This window comes from Microtus pennsylvanicus, chromosome 13, assembly GCF_037038515.1.
Source record: "Microtus pennsylvanicus isolate mMicPen1 chromosome 13, mMicPen1.hap1, whole genome shotgun sequence".
In the NCBI taxonomy this organism is placed as follows: Eukaryota; Metazoa; Chordata; class Mammalia; order Rodentia; family Cricetidae; genus Microtus; species Microtus pennsylvanicus.
In genome coordinates, this window is record NC_134591.1 from 31653803 (window position 1) to 31669294 (window position 15492).

General features: G+C 40.1%; 1 protein-coding gene across 4 annotated transcripts in view; it reads right to left on the reverse strand.

The window, feature by feature from the left end:
- Nucleotides 1-216: 216 nt before the first annotated feature.
- Mysm1 (Myb like, SWIRM and MPN domains 1) overlaps nucleotides 217-15492 on the reverse strand; it is a 37790-nt gene continuing 22514 nt past the window's right edge. The window contains exons 12-21 of one of the 4 annotated variants that reach the window (XM_075946932.1): nucleotides 15097-15185; nucleotides 11947-12001; nucleotides 11502-11552; nucleotides 10815-10889; nucleotides 10121-10309; nucleotides 8708-8840; nucleotides 6793-6898; nucleotides 6562-6619; nucleotides 5028-5196; nucleotides 217-2841 (exon numbers count right to left, since the gene is read on the reverse strand). In XM_075946932.1, coding sequence (XP_075803047.1) covers nucleotides 5038-5196; nucleotides 6562-6619; nucleotides 6793-6898; nucleotides 8708-8840; nucleotides 10121-10309; nucleotides 10815-10889; nucleotides 11502-11552; nucleotides 11947-12001; nucleotides 15097-15185 — 915 coding nt within the window. In that variant the 3' untranslated portion in view covers nucleotides 217-2841; nucleotides 5028-5037. Of the gene's footprint in view, nucleotides 2842-5027; nucleotides 5197-6561; nucleotides 6620-6792; nucleotides 6899-8707; nucleotides 8841-10120; nucleotides 10310-10814; nucleotides 10890-11501; nucleotides 11553-11946; nucleotides 12002-15096; nucleotides 15186-15492 lie in introns of those variants that run through there. The other 3 variants (XM_075946934.1, XM_075946933.1, XM_075946935.1) reach the window with 3 other exon arrangements.

Below are 15492 nucleotides of genomic sequence, written 5' to 3' on the forward strand. Positions count from 1 at the left end.
AAAGCTCTCAGTTACTGCCCCAATGCCATGCCTGCTGCCATACTCCTTGACATGATGGTCACAGACCCTTCAGAACACTCTAGGAATGTGAACCCCAAATTAAATGCTCTCTTTTGTAAGTTGCCTTGGTCAGGTTTTATTTTTGCCACAGCAATGTAAAGATAACTAAGACAGTGCCTTCTTTTTGTAATTCAATACATAGATTGCTAATAATTTACAAAGACACCAAAAACCACCTGTTTTATTTTCAAATCTTTACTTACACAGACTTGGCAGCACATTTCTCCTTAGCTTTCATTGTAAGATAATTTCTCAAAGCTTAAAATTGGGTATTTTAATATGTCACAAGTAAACATGGAAAGATGAGTTTATATTTTAGGGAAAATCTTCCATTATTGTACAAACACTGATATTTACAATATTCTTAATGTTGATATATACAATATAGCATAACATCTAAATGTACAAAAGTTTTAAATCATTTCATTGTTGTAGAATGCTATTAAATGCTAAGTGCTGAAAAACTCTCAAAAACTGCCAATATTGTGGGAAAACAGCAACAAGTTCATAAACTGTCATGCAGTATCTTACACAAAACACAACTGTGCAAGTCAACTCCAATCTACACACATAAAGGCAAATGACTCAGCTGCATAAACCATGCTAAAATCTAACTACAATTTCAGAGTTCATATGCAAAAGCAGACCGTTTTTTTCTTTGTCATGTTTTGTTTTAAAGATAGGCTCTTACTATGTAGTCCTACTCCTGGATTCATTATGTAGACCAGCCTGACCTCAAACTCAAGAGGTCCACCTGTCTCTACTTCTGAGTTCTGGGATTAAAGGTGTGTGCCGCCACACAGGGCTCAATTTTATAATATGTGAAACAGGAATATGAATGGTGAGAACATTTACTGAATTCCTAGAAAGCTACTAGGAAACCTCAGAGAAAACAAACGAGGCATTTTCCCTGGGACTCACGAGTATATGACAGAAACACCGAAGGAGGAAAATAAAAGCCACCCAGGTGCTATGGGTTAATTTCACCTTTAAAATTTAGTTTTATTTAGAATCCTTTAAGTTCCTCTTGGATATTTTTATTTTCTTGTGATTTAGTGGGGGCAATAAGGGAATGAGGTAGCTTAGAAGAAATACCAGAAAGTAAAATTCCCGTAAATGAAAGCACACATAAATCCTTTTCAGGAAAGGTCAGGAAATAATAACCTAAGTACAATACATTATTCTCCTAACAGTGATTTTTTTGGGGGCATATTAAAAATATATATTAAGTTGTAAGAGCATTATTAAAGAATAGGAAAGTGGAGATGCAGATCAAGTTTATTAAATTTGTTATGCTGATAGAGTATGTTTATCAAAATGTGTGCTTTTCTTTGTGCTTCTGTGAAGGTATTCTGCCTTCATGCCATGTGACACTTGCTGGTAGAGGTGAGAAGAAAAAAGACAAACCGGGTGGCCAGCTCTCCTACTGACAAGAAATCACATGGGATGCCTGCTGATGACGGGCAAGCGTGCCATACAAGCAGGAGGGCAATTAGGTGGCTCCTGCTGGCACAGACGGGGCAGCACTCCTGGGCATACTGGTTCTATCGGCTTCTCCATTGCACTCAAACCCAGAGAGACATATGGGGAAAGGTAACCTAAAAAGCAGGACAGCTCAGGCTGGCATTCTGAGGCTGCCATCTTCTTTGTCCTGAGAACTGAAGAGGCAGAAGGAGCTTGCAGTCTGCACATCACAGCCCTCACCTAACCCCGTCTGGGAGCAGGAGCACTCTGTGGAGAAACTGCGGGGAAATCTGAGTGGGTCTGTGTATCACTTTCAGTACGTGATACAACGATCTTCCACCTAGGAGCTGTGAGGACGGACGGCTAAAAGGGCTTGAGATGAAAGGGAAGAAAGAAAGGAGCTTCACCCTGTGAAGTATGGCACAAGCTGTAAAGGTAGAAACCAGGATAAAAATGTCTACCTATCTGTCTCCACACCCCAGCCCCGGTCTCTGTCTCTCTCCCAGGACTGAATGGTAGTGAGCAATGCCCTGAGTTCTAGCTAGGATGGGCAAGAACAAAGCGCTCCTGGGCAGAGTGACAAAGATAACCTGGAGGAGGTGGGAAGGGACAGGGAACATTAGCTGCATTTTCCCGAGGCTCTGAATACAGACAGGGCAAGCTATCCATTAGGCACAGTGTCTCAGACTCCCAGGGCATGTAACCAAAATTTTACTTCATTTTTTAGTAAAAATAATATAAATTTTAGATAAAGGACTATTTTAATTCAAAATATGAATACTGTCATTGTATATAAACACAATTATAAAATATAAATTTAAATTTCATACAGAAGGGGTCCAAGTGGGCAAAAGTACTTGGGGCCTGAAAAGCTCATGAGCTGTGAGCACAGGGTCAAACCAACTACAGCAATGGGAGCTCCAGGCCATTTTACAGCACTGGAGAAGCATGCCAAGGTTAACTGAGGGCATGATTTGCTTTCTTGAGCTATTTTTGAAGAACACCAGTCTAACAGAGGAGAAGTACTATTATTAATTTTCCTTACCCAAGGCAGAACAAGACACAAATTTTAAGCTCATTATTTAACAGCTGTGTCCTTCAGAGAGGCAGAACTTGGGATGAAGGTCTCAGGTGTCTCTGGTCCTCCACTTCTGCACACACCGTTGGGATGGGCTTTTCTCTAGAAGCCTGCTTCATCAACTTCTGTGTTGCACGCCTCCTTGGGTTCACACTCATCTGTGCTTCTTTAAGGCCTTGGAGGCCAAGGTTGGCAAGACCAGCATGGGGGTCATCCGCAGTTGTCAAAGCACGTAGATACTATTGTAAGAGAGAAGAAAGCAGCATGGAGAACAGACAGGACACAACAGGAGACAAATGATAAGTCTGAATGTTCTCAATTCAAGCTGCTCAAGACTGGTAAAGAAAGCCAGGTGGTGGAAGTACATATCTTTAATCCCAGCACTAGGGAGCTAGAGGCTGGCAGGTATCTGTGAGTTCAAAGCTAGCCTTGTCTACAGAGCTAGTTCCAGGGCAGCCAAAGAAACCCTGTCTGGAAAAACAACCCAAACAAACAACCCCCCAAAACAATACAAAACAAAAAACTCACAAAACCAACCAACCAAAAACCCTCAGTAAAGAAAGTAATTCCTGTTTTTGTGATAGTGGATCTGAGATATCTGCACCCTGTATATCCTCCTCTGCATTTAAAAATATTTTGTAAGATAAATTATAAATGTATTCTATAGTCAGAAAAAAAGACCCTCAATAGTTGCTTAAAAACTTGTGTTCTCAAGGCCCTCCACTCTGACGACTGCCATCTTTGAAGTCCTTAAAACATAGCTCAGGGTAGTGAAGATGATTAGCATATGGAAAAACTCAAACTTGACAAAGAACTCTGAACAACTCAGCAACATTCCAGGGAAACATCAAGGCAGCAAGTTAATCAACATGGGCTCCCGGGTCTGCTGCACCGGCCTCTGGAGAGACAGGTGAGGAGGAGAAGGGCACAAGAGAGTGAACTGCTACTGGCTTTTGGGGCCTCTACTTGAAGAGACACCACATTATAAAATTCAGCTCTCTGAATTTCAACTGAGACTCCTGGATTTAGAGATGTGACAGAATTAAGGTCTTATACCAAAGCTGGCACAAATTAGGTTGGGAGCGCAATTCCTAATTTTGTGCTTTGGAGTTCTTATACTTCCAGACTTCAAGGGGAAGTATGTTTCACTGTTCATATTAAATGTACTCAGGGGAATGGAAAAACTACTAGTTTCCTTTAAAAATATATACATCCATTTGGGAACTGTACAATCTTAAAAGGAAGTTACAAAAGAAGCAACCTAAAAAAAAAAAATCAGCAAATAAAATCAGAGCTGGAATAACACTGGGAGGTTAGATGTTATAGCCTCAGCTATCCATAGGAACCTTGGACTAGAGAAAATAAACTCCATTTCTTTAAATTATATAGCCCAAATCCGATTCAGGCCACCTAAGACTGTGAGGCTACTCCATCCAGTGCTGCCTTGTTCTTTGGCTACACCTGCAGTAACAAATTCAGTTTCAAGTTAACAAAACTGTCACTAGTAAGAGGACCTGTACAATGGGCAAACACCAGTTTTTCAGCTAACACAATATTTCCTAATTGGTCCTTGTAGTGATATTTTGTTTGTGTTTTAACAAATAAAGCTTGGGGGGCTGGAGAGATGGCTCAGAGGTTAAGAGCATTGCCTGCTCTTCCAAATGTCCTGAGTTCAATCCTGGCAACCACATGGTGGCTCACAACCATCTGTAAAGAGGTCTGGTGCCCTCTTCTGGCCTGCAGACATACACACAGACAGAATATTGTATACATAATAAATAAATATTTAAAAAAAAACAAATAAAGCTTGCCTGAAGATCAGAGTGCAGAGCTAAGCCACGAGTGGTGGCAACACCTTTAATCCCATGACTCAGGAGACAGAAGAGGAAGAATCTCTATGAGTTCAAGGCCATCCTGGGCTACACTAGACTGATCCAGTCTCAAAGTGAAACTGAGTCAGGTAGTGGTGGCCCACACCTTTAATGCCAGGACTAGGGAGGTGGAGATCAGAAGTGATATGGCTGGGCAGAGAAAGGAATATAAGGCAGGAAGAGACAAGAGCTCAGCACAGTCTGAGGATGCAGTCAGAGGCAGCAGTCTGAGGATGCAGTCGGAGGCAGCAGTCTGAGGGTGCAGTCGGAGGCAGCAGTCTGAGGGTGCAGTCAGAGGCAGCAGTCTTAGGATGCAGTCAGAGGCAGCAGTCTGAGGATGCACTCGGAGGCAGCAGTCTGAGGGTGCAGTCGGAGGACACAGCAACTCTTGATGACCACTATATGAGAATAAGCCCATATCTCTTCCTTTTCACATTATTTATAATAGGAAAGTTTAGAATTTTATAGATTAAAGGAAAAAATATTTAAGTTACATTGCTTTAAAATCTCAGTTATTTATAGTAGCATGCTAAGATTAGAGCACAATGTCTTACTTTTCAAATATTACAAGAACAACTCCGTTGTGCTGTTCTCTTCAGCCAGTCCATTTTCTTCCTTGCTTTTGTAATTGGAAAGGAACAAATTTTCTATTTGGGTCAAGAATTCCTCAGCGATGAAGCAATTGGCTACTTTGCTTAGTGTTTTCCTTAGACACTCCAAAAGCTAGTTGAAAATAAAAAGTTTTATGTTTAAATACTTCAGTAGTAAGAGGGCTTGCATAATTATCACAATTTCTTTTCAAACCCCAGTAATACTCAAATGAGAAACACCATTCTCAACAATCTCAGCCTGGACTACTGGAATCGCTGCTGAAGGTTGAGCTTAGCTCCCTCATAACTCCACAGGAAATCAACACATGCAAGTAGCGTTCCCAGCTCTGGCCAAATCTGTGATCTTTGCCCATTGTAACCATACGCTTACATCCGCAGAGCCGCCTCTAAAGACTGAAGAGCAAACAACAGGAACAATGAAGCATACAGAACCGTGGGTCCACGTATGAAGTCTGGAGACCAGAAACAAGGCTCAAAACTGAGCTCCAGCACTGTCACCAGACAAATGAACAACAGAGACAGAGACGGGAACAACAAAGAACTAAGTACATAGTTTTAGGCCAGTTTTCCTGGAGATGCACACATTGGTTTTTCAATAGTATGTAGACAAATGTAGCAAAAAGAACTTAGTATGCTTATTCTTTCTGAATATTCTCAAATGACTAAAAAAAAGTGTTGACAGTCTATTCATCTTAACCAGAAGTGTGGGGGGGCGGGGGCGTGCGGTTCTAAACCTTTATTTCCCAAGTACTAAGTTAGAGCAAATGACCACTTAAACTTAAATTAGATTTATACTATATATATATATTTTAAATGCCAACTATTATGGTCAAAAGGGAAACATGGTACTTATGAATTTTAAAGAAAAGATCAAAGGTTCTTCATTGTACACAATTGTAACCTGCTAAGAAATATATCAGTCAATACTGACAAATGCACTCTAAAAGAGTATTATTTCTATGTATACCTTTAGCCAATAGAACACATTAATTTTACAAAGTATATTAATAAAGGAAAACAGAATGTATCCACAGAACAGTGGGAAAAACAAGAACAGCAGCTTTGGAATCTGAATAATGAAGTCTGTAGGTGGAGACTGCTCATTCATTTCCCAGCCACCCAGACACAAATAGCCAACACAGAAACTATATTAATCACAATGTTAATATAGCCAGTATTAATGTTAATATTGGCCAGTAGCTTATGTACACTTCTAGCTAACTCTTACACCGTAGACTAACCCATTTCTATTATTTTGTGTATCACATGAGGTTGTGGCCTACCGGTAAGGTTCTGGCTGGCTCTGCTCGCGTCTTTCTCCTTGTACTTTCCCTATCTCTGTTCAGATTGCCCACCCGGCTTTACTAAGCCACTGGCCGAAACAGCTTCTTCAATAACTAATGGCAATAAAATATATTCATAGCACACAGAGGGGAAATCCCACATCAGAAGCCAATTAAAAATGAAGGCAGCTTACTTTCTGCAAACAAGTAAGGTCAGAATCCCGGCGAAAGATTCTATCCATGGGAACACTGCTGCAAGAAGGAATTTGAAAAGAAACTGGTGACAAAGACACTGTTTGTTGTGCAATCAACTGTCCCTGATGCCAGACATCAGGATTCTGTATTTAATCTAGGCTTTTCTTTCTCTTACTCAATTTAATGAGAAAGACTGGAAATGTGGGGCCATAACAAACCATAACACGTACCTATGGGAAAGCCTGTATTTCTCAATTATCCATCTTGTCTTTTCAAACACTAATTCCCACTGAGGTTCGTCTAACATCTGCTGGACTTCAAATTTGTAGGGTAAACCTAGAGGAGGGCAAAGAAGCACACTGTCATCAACTCCAGTCTCCTTTTCTGACAGGTCCATCAAAAGCAGTGTGACAGACAGGATGGCATCTCACTCGTCACCCAGGCCAAGAGGCCTTTTCATCAGAAAAGGGCAGTATCAGTAACAAACTGGACTGTTCTCGGCAAAGCAGGCAGAGTACCTTCTGAGGTACAAGCCATCAGGCCCGTGGGAACGCTGCCCGTGGCTGTCTCCTGCCTCTCCTAGCTTCTTCACAAACAGAGCTGTCCATATTTACTAAGTACTCGAGGGGTACTGTCTTCAGCTCTCTGGAGTTCAGACTGTTCTCTGGTAGCTTAGTCGTCTCAGCTCCATCATTCCACTCCAGTTTGCCAGCTGTGTTTCTCTCCTCCTGGTCACTAAAGTACAGCAACCTGGGCTTAACTGATTCGTTCCCATCTTCTAGCAACCATTTTCCTTCACAGCCTGAATTACATCCTAAGTAAAATACTTATATTTTGTATATTTTGTATATTTTGTATATTTTGCCTACTATTTTGGTTGATTCAAAAAAGTCCTTATTACTTCATTTTAGCCAGAAGCAGAATTACATAAATTTTAAATGATTAAATTCTAATGAATAAAATGTGAATAGTCACATGTCCTCAGTAACAACTAACTGTATTAGATATGACTGTAATGGAGGCTCATAACCCGAACCCAGAAGGCTGAGATCTGACTTAAAGTGAAGAAAAGTTTATTGTAATACTTTCTGTTGTAACTTTTATAAATTATAGTTAAGCTGAGGAATCATGTGCTTTATGTACTATACTCAGTAGGGCATTCTGAACTACTCCTGATATAACTCACTCAAAAAAAATTCGCAGTGTTGATTAAGTGGTACTAAGGATATAAAAATAATAAACAAATTGCATTAAAAGCCAAAGTGGTCATTAAGGCAGAAAAGTACTGCTGACTTATTAAAAAAATCATCAACAGTCAACAGTGCTGAGATTTTTACAGAGCACCAAAGATGACTAAGAATAAAGAGAAATTAATTATTAGCAAACATTCACTTAGAACCCACTTTATGCCAGGCCCCACACTGGAAGCTGGATAGAAAAGTGAGTACAATACACTCTGTAGTGTCAAAGGAAAGGGAACGGTGCAAATGTAGTTCATACAGAACCACACACCCAGAGAAATCTGAGCCTCCACCCACCTCCTTACAAAGTTCCCTCCCTGCCTTTCTTAGTCTGTAGACAGAGCTGCCCACAACAGTCACCAGGAGACACACATCCCAGAGAAACTAAGCTGGGTAGTTGGCTACGTCAAACTAGTTCTTTCTTGAGACAGATGAGACTTGGGAGATCTGAAGTCAGTTTGTCTTTGGGAATCCTAATATCCCAGGAGGTAATAGAAGGATGGGTTATGGTTTTGTTTATTTGCATGCCATAGCAGAGAAAGCAAGAATGGATTTATGAAAATATTTTTATGAGAAAAGAACTGTGTTTTACGTTCTACAATATCTCCAGTGCCCAATATATACACACTTCCTATACACACAATGTTTACAGTGCTTAGTATGTACACTGTGCAACACAATGTCTCCAGTGCTCACAATCCACTGCCTGCTCTAACGTTTCTCCATTTTCTTCCTTTTATCTAAGGACGTGGTAACACTAGAATAAAAGGGAAGAGGGTACTTTAACTAGGTGATATGCAATGAGTCCTTGGCTGATACACACACTTTCTCATCCAATAGTTTTACACAGTTATAAGTTCTTTGAGGACAGGGACAGTAAGAAGTTATTACTGTTGAGACTTACGATAGGCACCATCAGGGCTAACTTCTTCACTTATAACCAAGCAGGTAATCTGGGAGTATGGTAAAGAGTTACTTCGATTATATGGACTAACAATCATCCCAATGAACTTTGCTCCGCCTCTGGAGAAGTAACTCTGCAATGAAAAGTATAATTAATTTCAATTATCATGGCTCTAACTGATAGTTAACTGGAGGAAAGAAAACAAACAAACAAAAAAGGGCCCTATCTAAATAGCAGCAACTGATTGAAATGTCTTGTGTACTCATTTCAGGCCCAAACTGTTCACCTTCATCAGAGACACTCCTTAAAAATACAAACAGCATGGCTGGGAGCTGGCTTCGGATACAAGAGTAGTTGTGTAAGCAGGAGAACCAGGTTTCACCTATTCAGAATCCGTATAATAAGCCTGTCGTAACCAGTTATAGGCACCTGTAACTTGTAGCCTTAGTACTGGGGAAGGGGAAGGGAAGACGGCAGGACTGCTGGGTACCAGCTTAGCTACAGGGTCAGTGAGAAATCCCATCTCATGGGAATAAAATGGAAAGCGACGGAACAGGACCAAATGTTCTCTCCTGGTTCATGTGCAAACACAGAAAAGTGTGCGCCTCCCCTCACAAACATACATACAAAATTGAGAACAAAAAGACAGCAGAAGTGCCGCATGTAGGTGTGGTGGTACACAGCTATCTCAGTACTTGGGAGGCTGAGACAGGAGAGTGCAGAACTACCACGAGGTCTAGGCCAGTCAAACAAAACAAAACATATACTACAAATGTATTTACATACTATGATGGCAAACAAAACAAAACATATACCACAAATGTCTTTACATACTATGATGGCAAAAAATTTGACTGTAATTCTTATTAACATGGCAATAATTTACGAATAGCTATCTACATAGAAAATACACAGTAGGCGGGGCAGTACTGGTGCACGCCTTTAATCCCAGCACTTGGGAGGCAGAGGCAGGTGGATCTCTGTGAGTTTGAAGCCAGCCTGATCTACAAGATCAAGTTCCAGGACAGATCCCAAAGCTACAGAAAAACCCTGTCTTGAAAATATAAAAAGAAAAGAAAAAAAAAAGGAAATACACATTAAACCTAACAGTGAGTAAAAATATAACTTGTTTTTTACGAAGAGATATCTCAATGTTTCCAATTACTACAGTTATAACAAGTCTAGTCCTACTTAGCTTGTCCATTCACACACACACACACACACACCTGCCTACACTCAATTGTTGACTTTCTCAATGCTTACTTATTTAATACGAAAAGAAGCATGTTATTTCAAAACTGAAGATGTAAAGAATGTTAGTGTAAGCTAAAAATAACATGTTTATTTCACAAAAATCAATACGAGGATGTATAATAATTTACAAAATGTAGGTACATAGCACTATGAACACACCTGGTATTTAGCCTGTGTGTCAATATCTCGTAAAGATGGATTCGGATCAAAGGCAGGATGAGAATGGTACCACCCAATAACACTGTAGCCTCTCAGAGCCAAGGTTTCTGAAGCCTGTGTTTGTGATACAGGATCCATCTCGCATTGTAGTCCTGTGCTCAAACTGTTACACGGTTCTGCTGCACAGACCTGTAAAGGATTGTTCTTACATTATAGTGAAATCCCACCAATTCGATTACTTGCCAAATAAACCCCAAAAGTGAGACTGTAGTCTACAAACTCAGGTAGCATTTTCTAATCTAAAAGGCAAGATAATGGTTAGTTTTCTAGGTTGCACCATAACACCCACCCAAAGGCATTTTCAAAAATTCCTATTATATATGAAAATAATTTCAGCAGAATGAAGTACGCCAGCATTTACCCACAAGCACTAGAATACATTACTGCCCTTAAAAGTTGTAGTTTTTCACTGGAGAAGGTAGTGGGTAGCCAAGGCTGGCAAAATCCTCTTCCTCTTGATAGGAAACAGATGTTCAGTAAATGGAATGCTAAGTCACTTCTGAATACTTAGCTTTCTATACTTGCATCCTCTCACATGTCCTGATAAAAACCAATTATACTTTCTGAATTCTATAAAATATTTGGTATGGCAGCAAGATTTGGTAACTGAACTGTGTGAAACATTAAGACTTACTTCAAGGGTCTTCTCAGCCTCTGAGTATCTTCCTCCTAACAGCCCAATCACCTCCGCCATAGACACGTGAGCATGCTACAGGAAACAGGACAGACTCAGACCTTATTCACACACGCAGCCAATGAAGAATCCTAGGACAGCTGCACAGCGGCAGCTGCGCTGCTCTGAACATAGACAGCAAGGAGCTGGCAGCGGGGCTTGAAGCAGGGGACTCAGGTGTCAGTCCCTTCCGGCTGCCATCAAGCTTTGAAGCACAGAGGAAGGTGGAACTCGTTCACTTGAAAGGAAGATACCATTTGCTTTCAAAGGACAGAGTGAGTCCCTTCAGAACCTCCTGTAGTCAATGACCTCAAACACACACAACTGCTAGAGGGTCTGCAGTAAAGGGCACACAGGAGCCTCTGTGATTTACATGTAGTGGATGTCAGTCATCTACCAGGCAGCAGACACAGGATATTAGAAAATGGGTGACAATCTGCAAAACTCACGGCAATTTATTTTTTCTAAAATATGGAAACGTGCAATTGTCTGCCTTTCCTTCAAAAGAAATTAGATTTCTTATAAAGAAAATAGTTAAAATCTGAAATATAAGTCTTCCACTTTCTCTTAGACCTATAAAAAAAGAATAATGGAAATTCAAGAACAGAAACCAGAATAACTAAGTGAAGTACAATAGGTTATCCTTACCAAATCCATTATTAATAGTGCTTCTGAAGCTACTTTCACCTGAAATGGCTCCTGGAATAGAAAAAAAAAAAAAAAAAGAAGGAGAACATAAAAACATAAAATACAACAACAAAAACCAAACAAAAAAAACCCCCAAAAGCACAAAAGCATAAAAACAAAAACATTTTGTTCTCACAGTTGGAATATCCACCCTTTTCTCCTTACCCACGAAGTTTTCATCATTAATCAAAGTTCAGTACAAATGAGACTTAAAAACAACTAAGCTTCAAAGTCCTAGCAGCAAACTGCTCTTCCCTCCCACCTTCTGCCTGGCTGGGTCACCGATCCTTACTATACCCTGCTGTGTCCAATTCACCCACACACTTGCCTCACACAAACGGTATAAAGAGTAAGTATTTCCTGTCCCATGGGGACATTATTTGTGATTACTCATTGATATCAATACCTGCTTTTCTTCACTGAAAAAATTACAAGGTATCAGTTGAAAGGGATCAAGTGAGCTGAAAAAGAAAAAAAGATCACTAATTTGAAAAACTAGTAATAATATAAACTCAAACCTCTGCCTGTATGAACAAATATTGGAGCAGGAGAACCCTTCTAAGGAGGAGCCGCATGTCCTTGTAGGTCTGACAGAAAGCAGGAACTCTGGGACAAAGCAACTTCAGCAACTGAAGGAGCTGGTGAGCAGATGCAGCTCTTCAACTGAAGGAGATAGTGTAAGTTCAGGTACACAGCTATTTCCCCAACAGGAGTTCAGGAAGTTCAAGTAGCAAGTTTCTCAAAACAGCTTGTCAGGCTGTTGTGATATATGCCTTAAACCCCACTGCTCAGGAGGCAGGGCCAGCCTGGTCTCCAGAGGGAGCTCTAGGCCAACCAGGAATACATACTGAAACTGTCTCAAAGGAAACACATGCACACCAATACTTGTCGGTATCCTAACAGATCCACTATAGCGGGGACTCAATAAATACTTTCTAAACGAAGGGTAACAAGCAAGTCTATTACACAAATCAAAGCAAACAGAAAGCCCTATGACATTATTTCAGAATGTAAAGAGATGGAGAGGGGAATCTAAGCAAGGCCAAATACAAAACATGTGCAAACCAGAAAAAAGGCTTTGACTACTAAAAATTAAGTTTCAAAGAAGATAGCAGAACAATTTTTAAAATTTACTATTGTTTTTAGATTTATAAAAATTTACTTTATGTGTGTAAGTGTTTTGCCTAAATGTAGATATGTATGTGTAACTGGTGCCCACAAAGGTCCAGAGGATGTCAGATCCCTTGGAACTAGTTATGGATGGTTGTGAGCCTCCATATGGGTGCCGGGAACTGAACCTAGGTCCTTTGCAAGAGTAGTGAGTGCTCCTAATTACTGAACTGTATCTCCAGGTATCAGAACAGTGTTTATAGACAGAAAAGCAACTGGCAATGTTTCTAGGAGGACAACTTGCAAAGAGCAGCATGCTGAATTCCCATCTGACAAAGAATCTGTGAGGAAGGGTGTTTTATTTTTAATTAGGCTTCTGTCCCAGGGCCCAAAACATGTAGGAATTTTAAAAACTGAATAAAAAGATCTTTAAATGAACTGAATGAAAAGTCAGATGGGTGAGATACGCCATGCTTGTAATCTTAGCACCTGGGCGGTAGAAGCGGGAGGATCAGTGGTTTAAGGTCATTCTCAACTATACATCAAGTCTGGGACCACTTCGGGACAGACTGTGTCAAAACAACAAATGACCCCCCCCAAAAAAAACCAAAACTAACGGTTTATGCACTGTAGAAATGGCTTGAGGGTAAGAGTATAATAATAATGCAGACTGAGACAGACTGGAAATGTTGGAGAGAGAATCCTCTTAAGGATGTCTGTGGACTTAACCTATACAGACAGGAGCAGGTTGGTATTTCTTGAAGAGCTGCAGGGGATGGCTACAGACACAAAACACAAACAGTTCATACTGGAAAGAGGAGCATCAGATACTGAATACCTGTAACGTTCTAGATGAGCAAAGAGGTAATTAATATCAATGGATTCATGAAAAATATGTCACAGTAAGTGTACATACAGTGTTGGCAGGAATGATTTGTTGTAAACTAGACACTACCATTTTCAAATCTGCGTTTTAAGCAAGATATCTATGATCTGTGTGTGAATAAGATAAAGGCATGGGTTAGCTGTGCTAAAGTACATTAGATGGCTGAATAACGATTTCCGCGGCTTATTCCAGTAGACCTTTTTATCAGGTGATCGATAATAGAAAAAGCAACAACTTTGTTGCAATGCAGACGAATCAATGCAAAAAAAGTACAAAGATTGAGAAAAGTTACGTGTGGATTTAAAAGGTTCCTGGCAAGACAGAACAGTTAAAAAATAACAATAAAGCTAAATTTCACAGAGATTCAGAAAATAAAATGTATGAATACTGGAAGGAGTCTAGGCTTATTAATGTTTTTTTCTTTTTTTTAAAAAAATACTTAGCCCATCTGTCAAGAGGGTACGGTTCAATTTCCATTTTGCAGAAGTAACTGACAATGTGCCAAGTTACATTACCAGGTCTAAGGATTCCTGGGCTTAAATCAGTTTTCACACTAGGTAGCATGACCAAATACTACATGGCCACTTCTTTGTCACTCAGTTTTTCTAAGGTAAAATGGACATGATACTCACACTGCAAAGGGTTATCAAGGAATTGAGTGGGCTCACACAAAGTACTTAAAACACAGCAAGCAACACCAGCCACTTTAATTATTTTATAAGCGAGGAACCAGGCCCTGCCAAGGAAATACAACTGCTACAGCACATAGTACTACTACTTGTGTTTTGATAAGTAAAGCTTGCCTAAAGATCAGAGGGCAAAGCAGTCATCCTAGTCAGCCATACAGGCCAGGGAGTGATGGCACACACCTTTAATTCCAGGAGACAGAAGCAGATGATTCTGTTAGTCAAGGCTACCCTGGGCTACAAAAGAGTGAATCAGTCTATAAGAGAAACAGCCCACACAAAGGTGATCCCGGCAGCTGGGATCACACGCCTTTAATCCCAGCACTAGGGGGTTGGAGTCAGGAGCAATATGGCTAGGTGGAGAGACAGTAACTCAGTAGAGTGTGCAGTCTACAGGATTCATGAGGATAGCATCTCATTGATCTGAGGTCTTTGCTTTTCTGATCTTCAGAAAATTTGAACCCAAATAGCTGTCTCTGAGTTTTTATTATTTGTGCTATAACAGCATTTCTTAATATCTTGCTTTGAAAAGTGAAAGACCAAAGCAAGATGCCTAGAAAGTCAAGGAATTCAATGTACTCAGACAATTCTACAAATTAAAATTTACTCTTTCTTTCTTTCTTTCTTTTTTTTTTTTTTTTGAGACAAGGTTTCTCTGTGTATCTTTGGCTGTTCTGGAACTCGCTTTGTAGACCAGGCTGGCCTCGAACTCAAAGAAATTCACCTGCCTCTGCCTCCCAAGTGCTGGGATTAAAGGCGTGCATCATCATGCCTGATCACCTCCATGTACATCATATACAAAGCATCTACAGAAGCTACTGGTTATTTGTTCACGTATTTGTGTGTTAAGAAAATACATTATATAACACTGTACCTTTTTGGTAGTTTTGAAACTTTTGAAGATTTAATAGGTTTGCACTTTTCCTCTTCTCTTCTTTTTGCCAACTCTTCCGCAGACAGATGCTAAAACAAAACAGCCAATCAAAGAGTTCATCAGCTTCTCATGCAGAAGAAATCAAACAGTTAAGGACATGTGAGAGCAAGAACGACCAAGTCAGTATGCACTGCTTCCTTACTACTAATAAATACTGGGCCATAACTTTTAAAATTATGCCAAAATATATAGCCTTATCAAAATGAAATTGTGTTTCTTCTCCTGACTTGCCCATTTCAATCAAGGGTATCAGTCCTTGAGTTCCAAAAACCTCCAAATCTTTATTTCTTGTTTCTAGTTTCCAGGGCTCAGGTGGCTAATTTTTCTTTTACAACT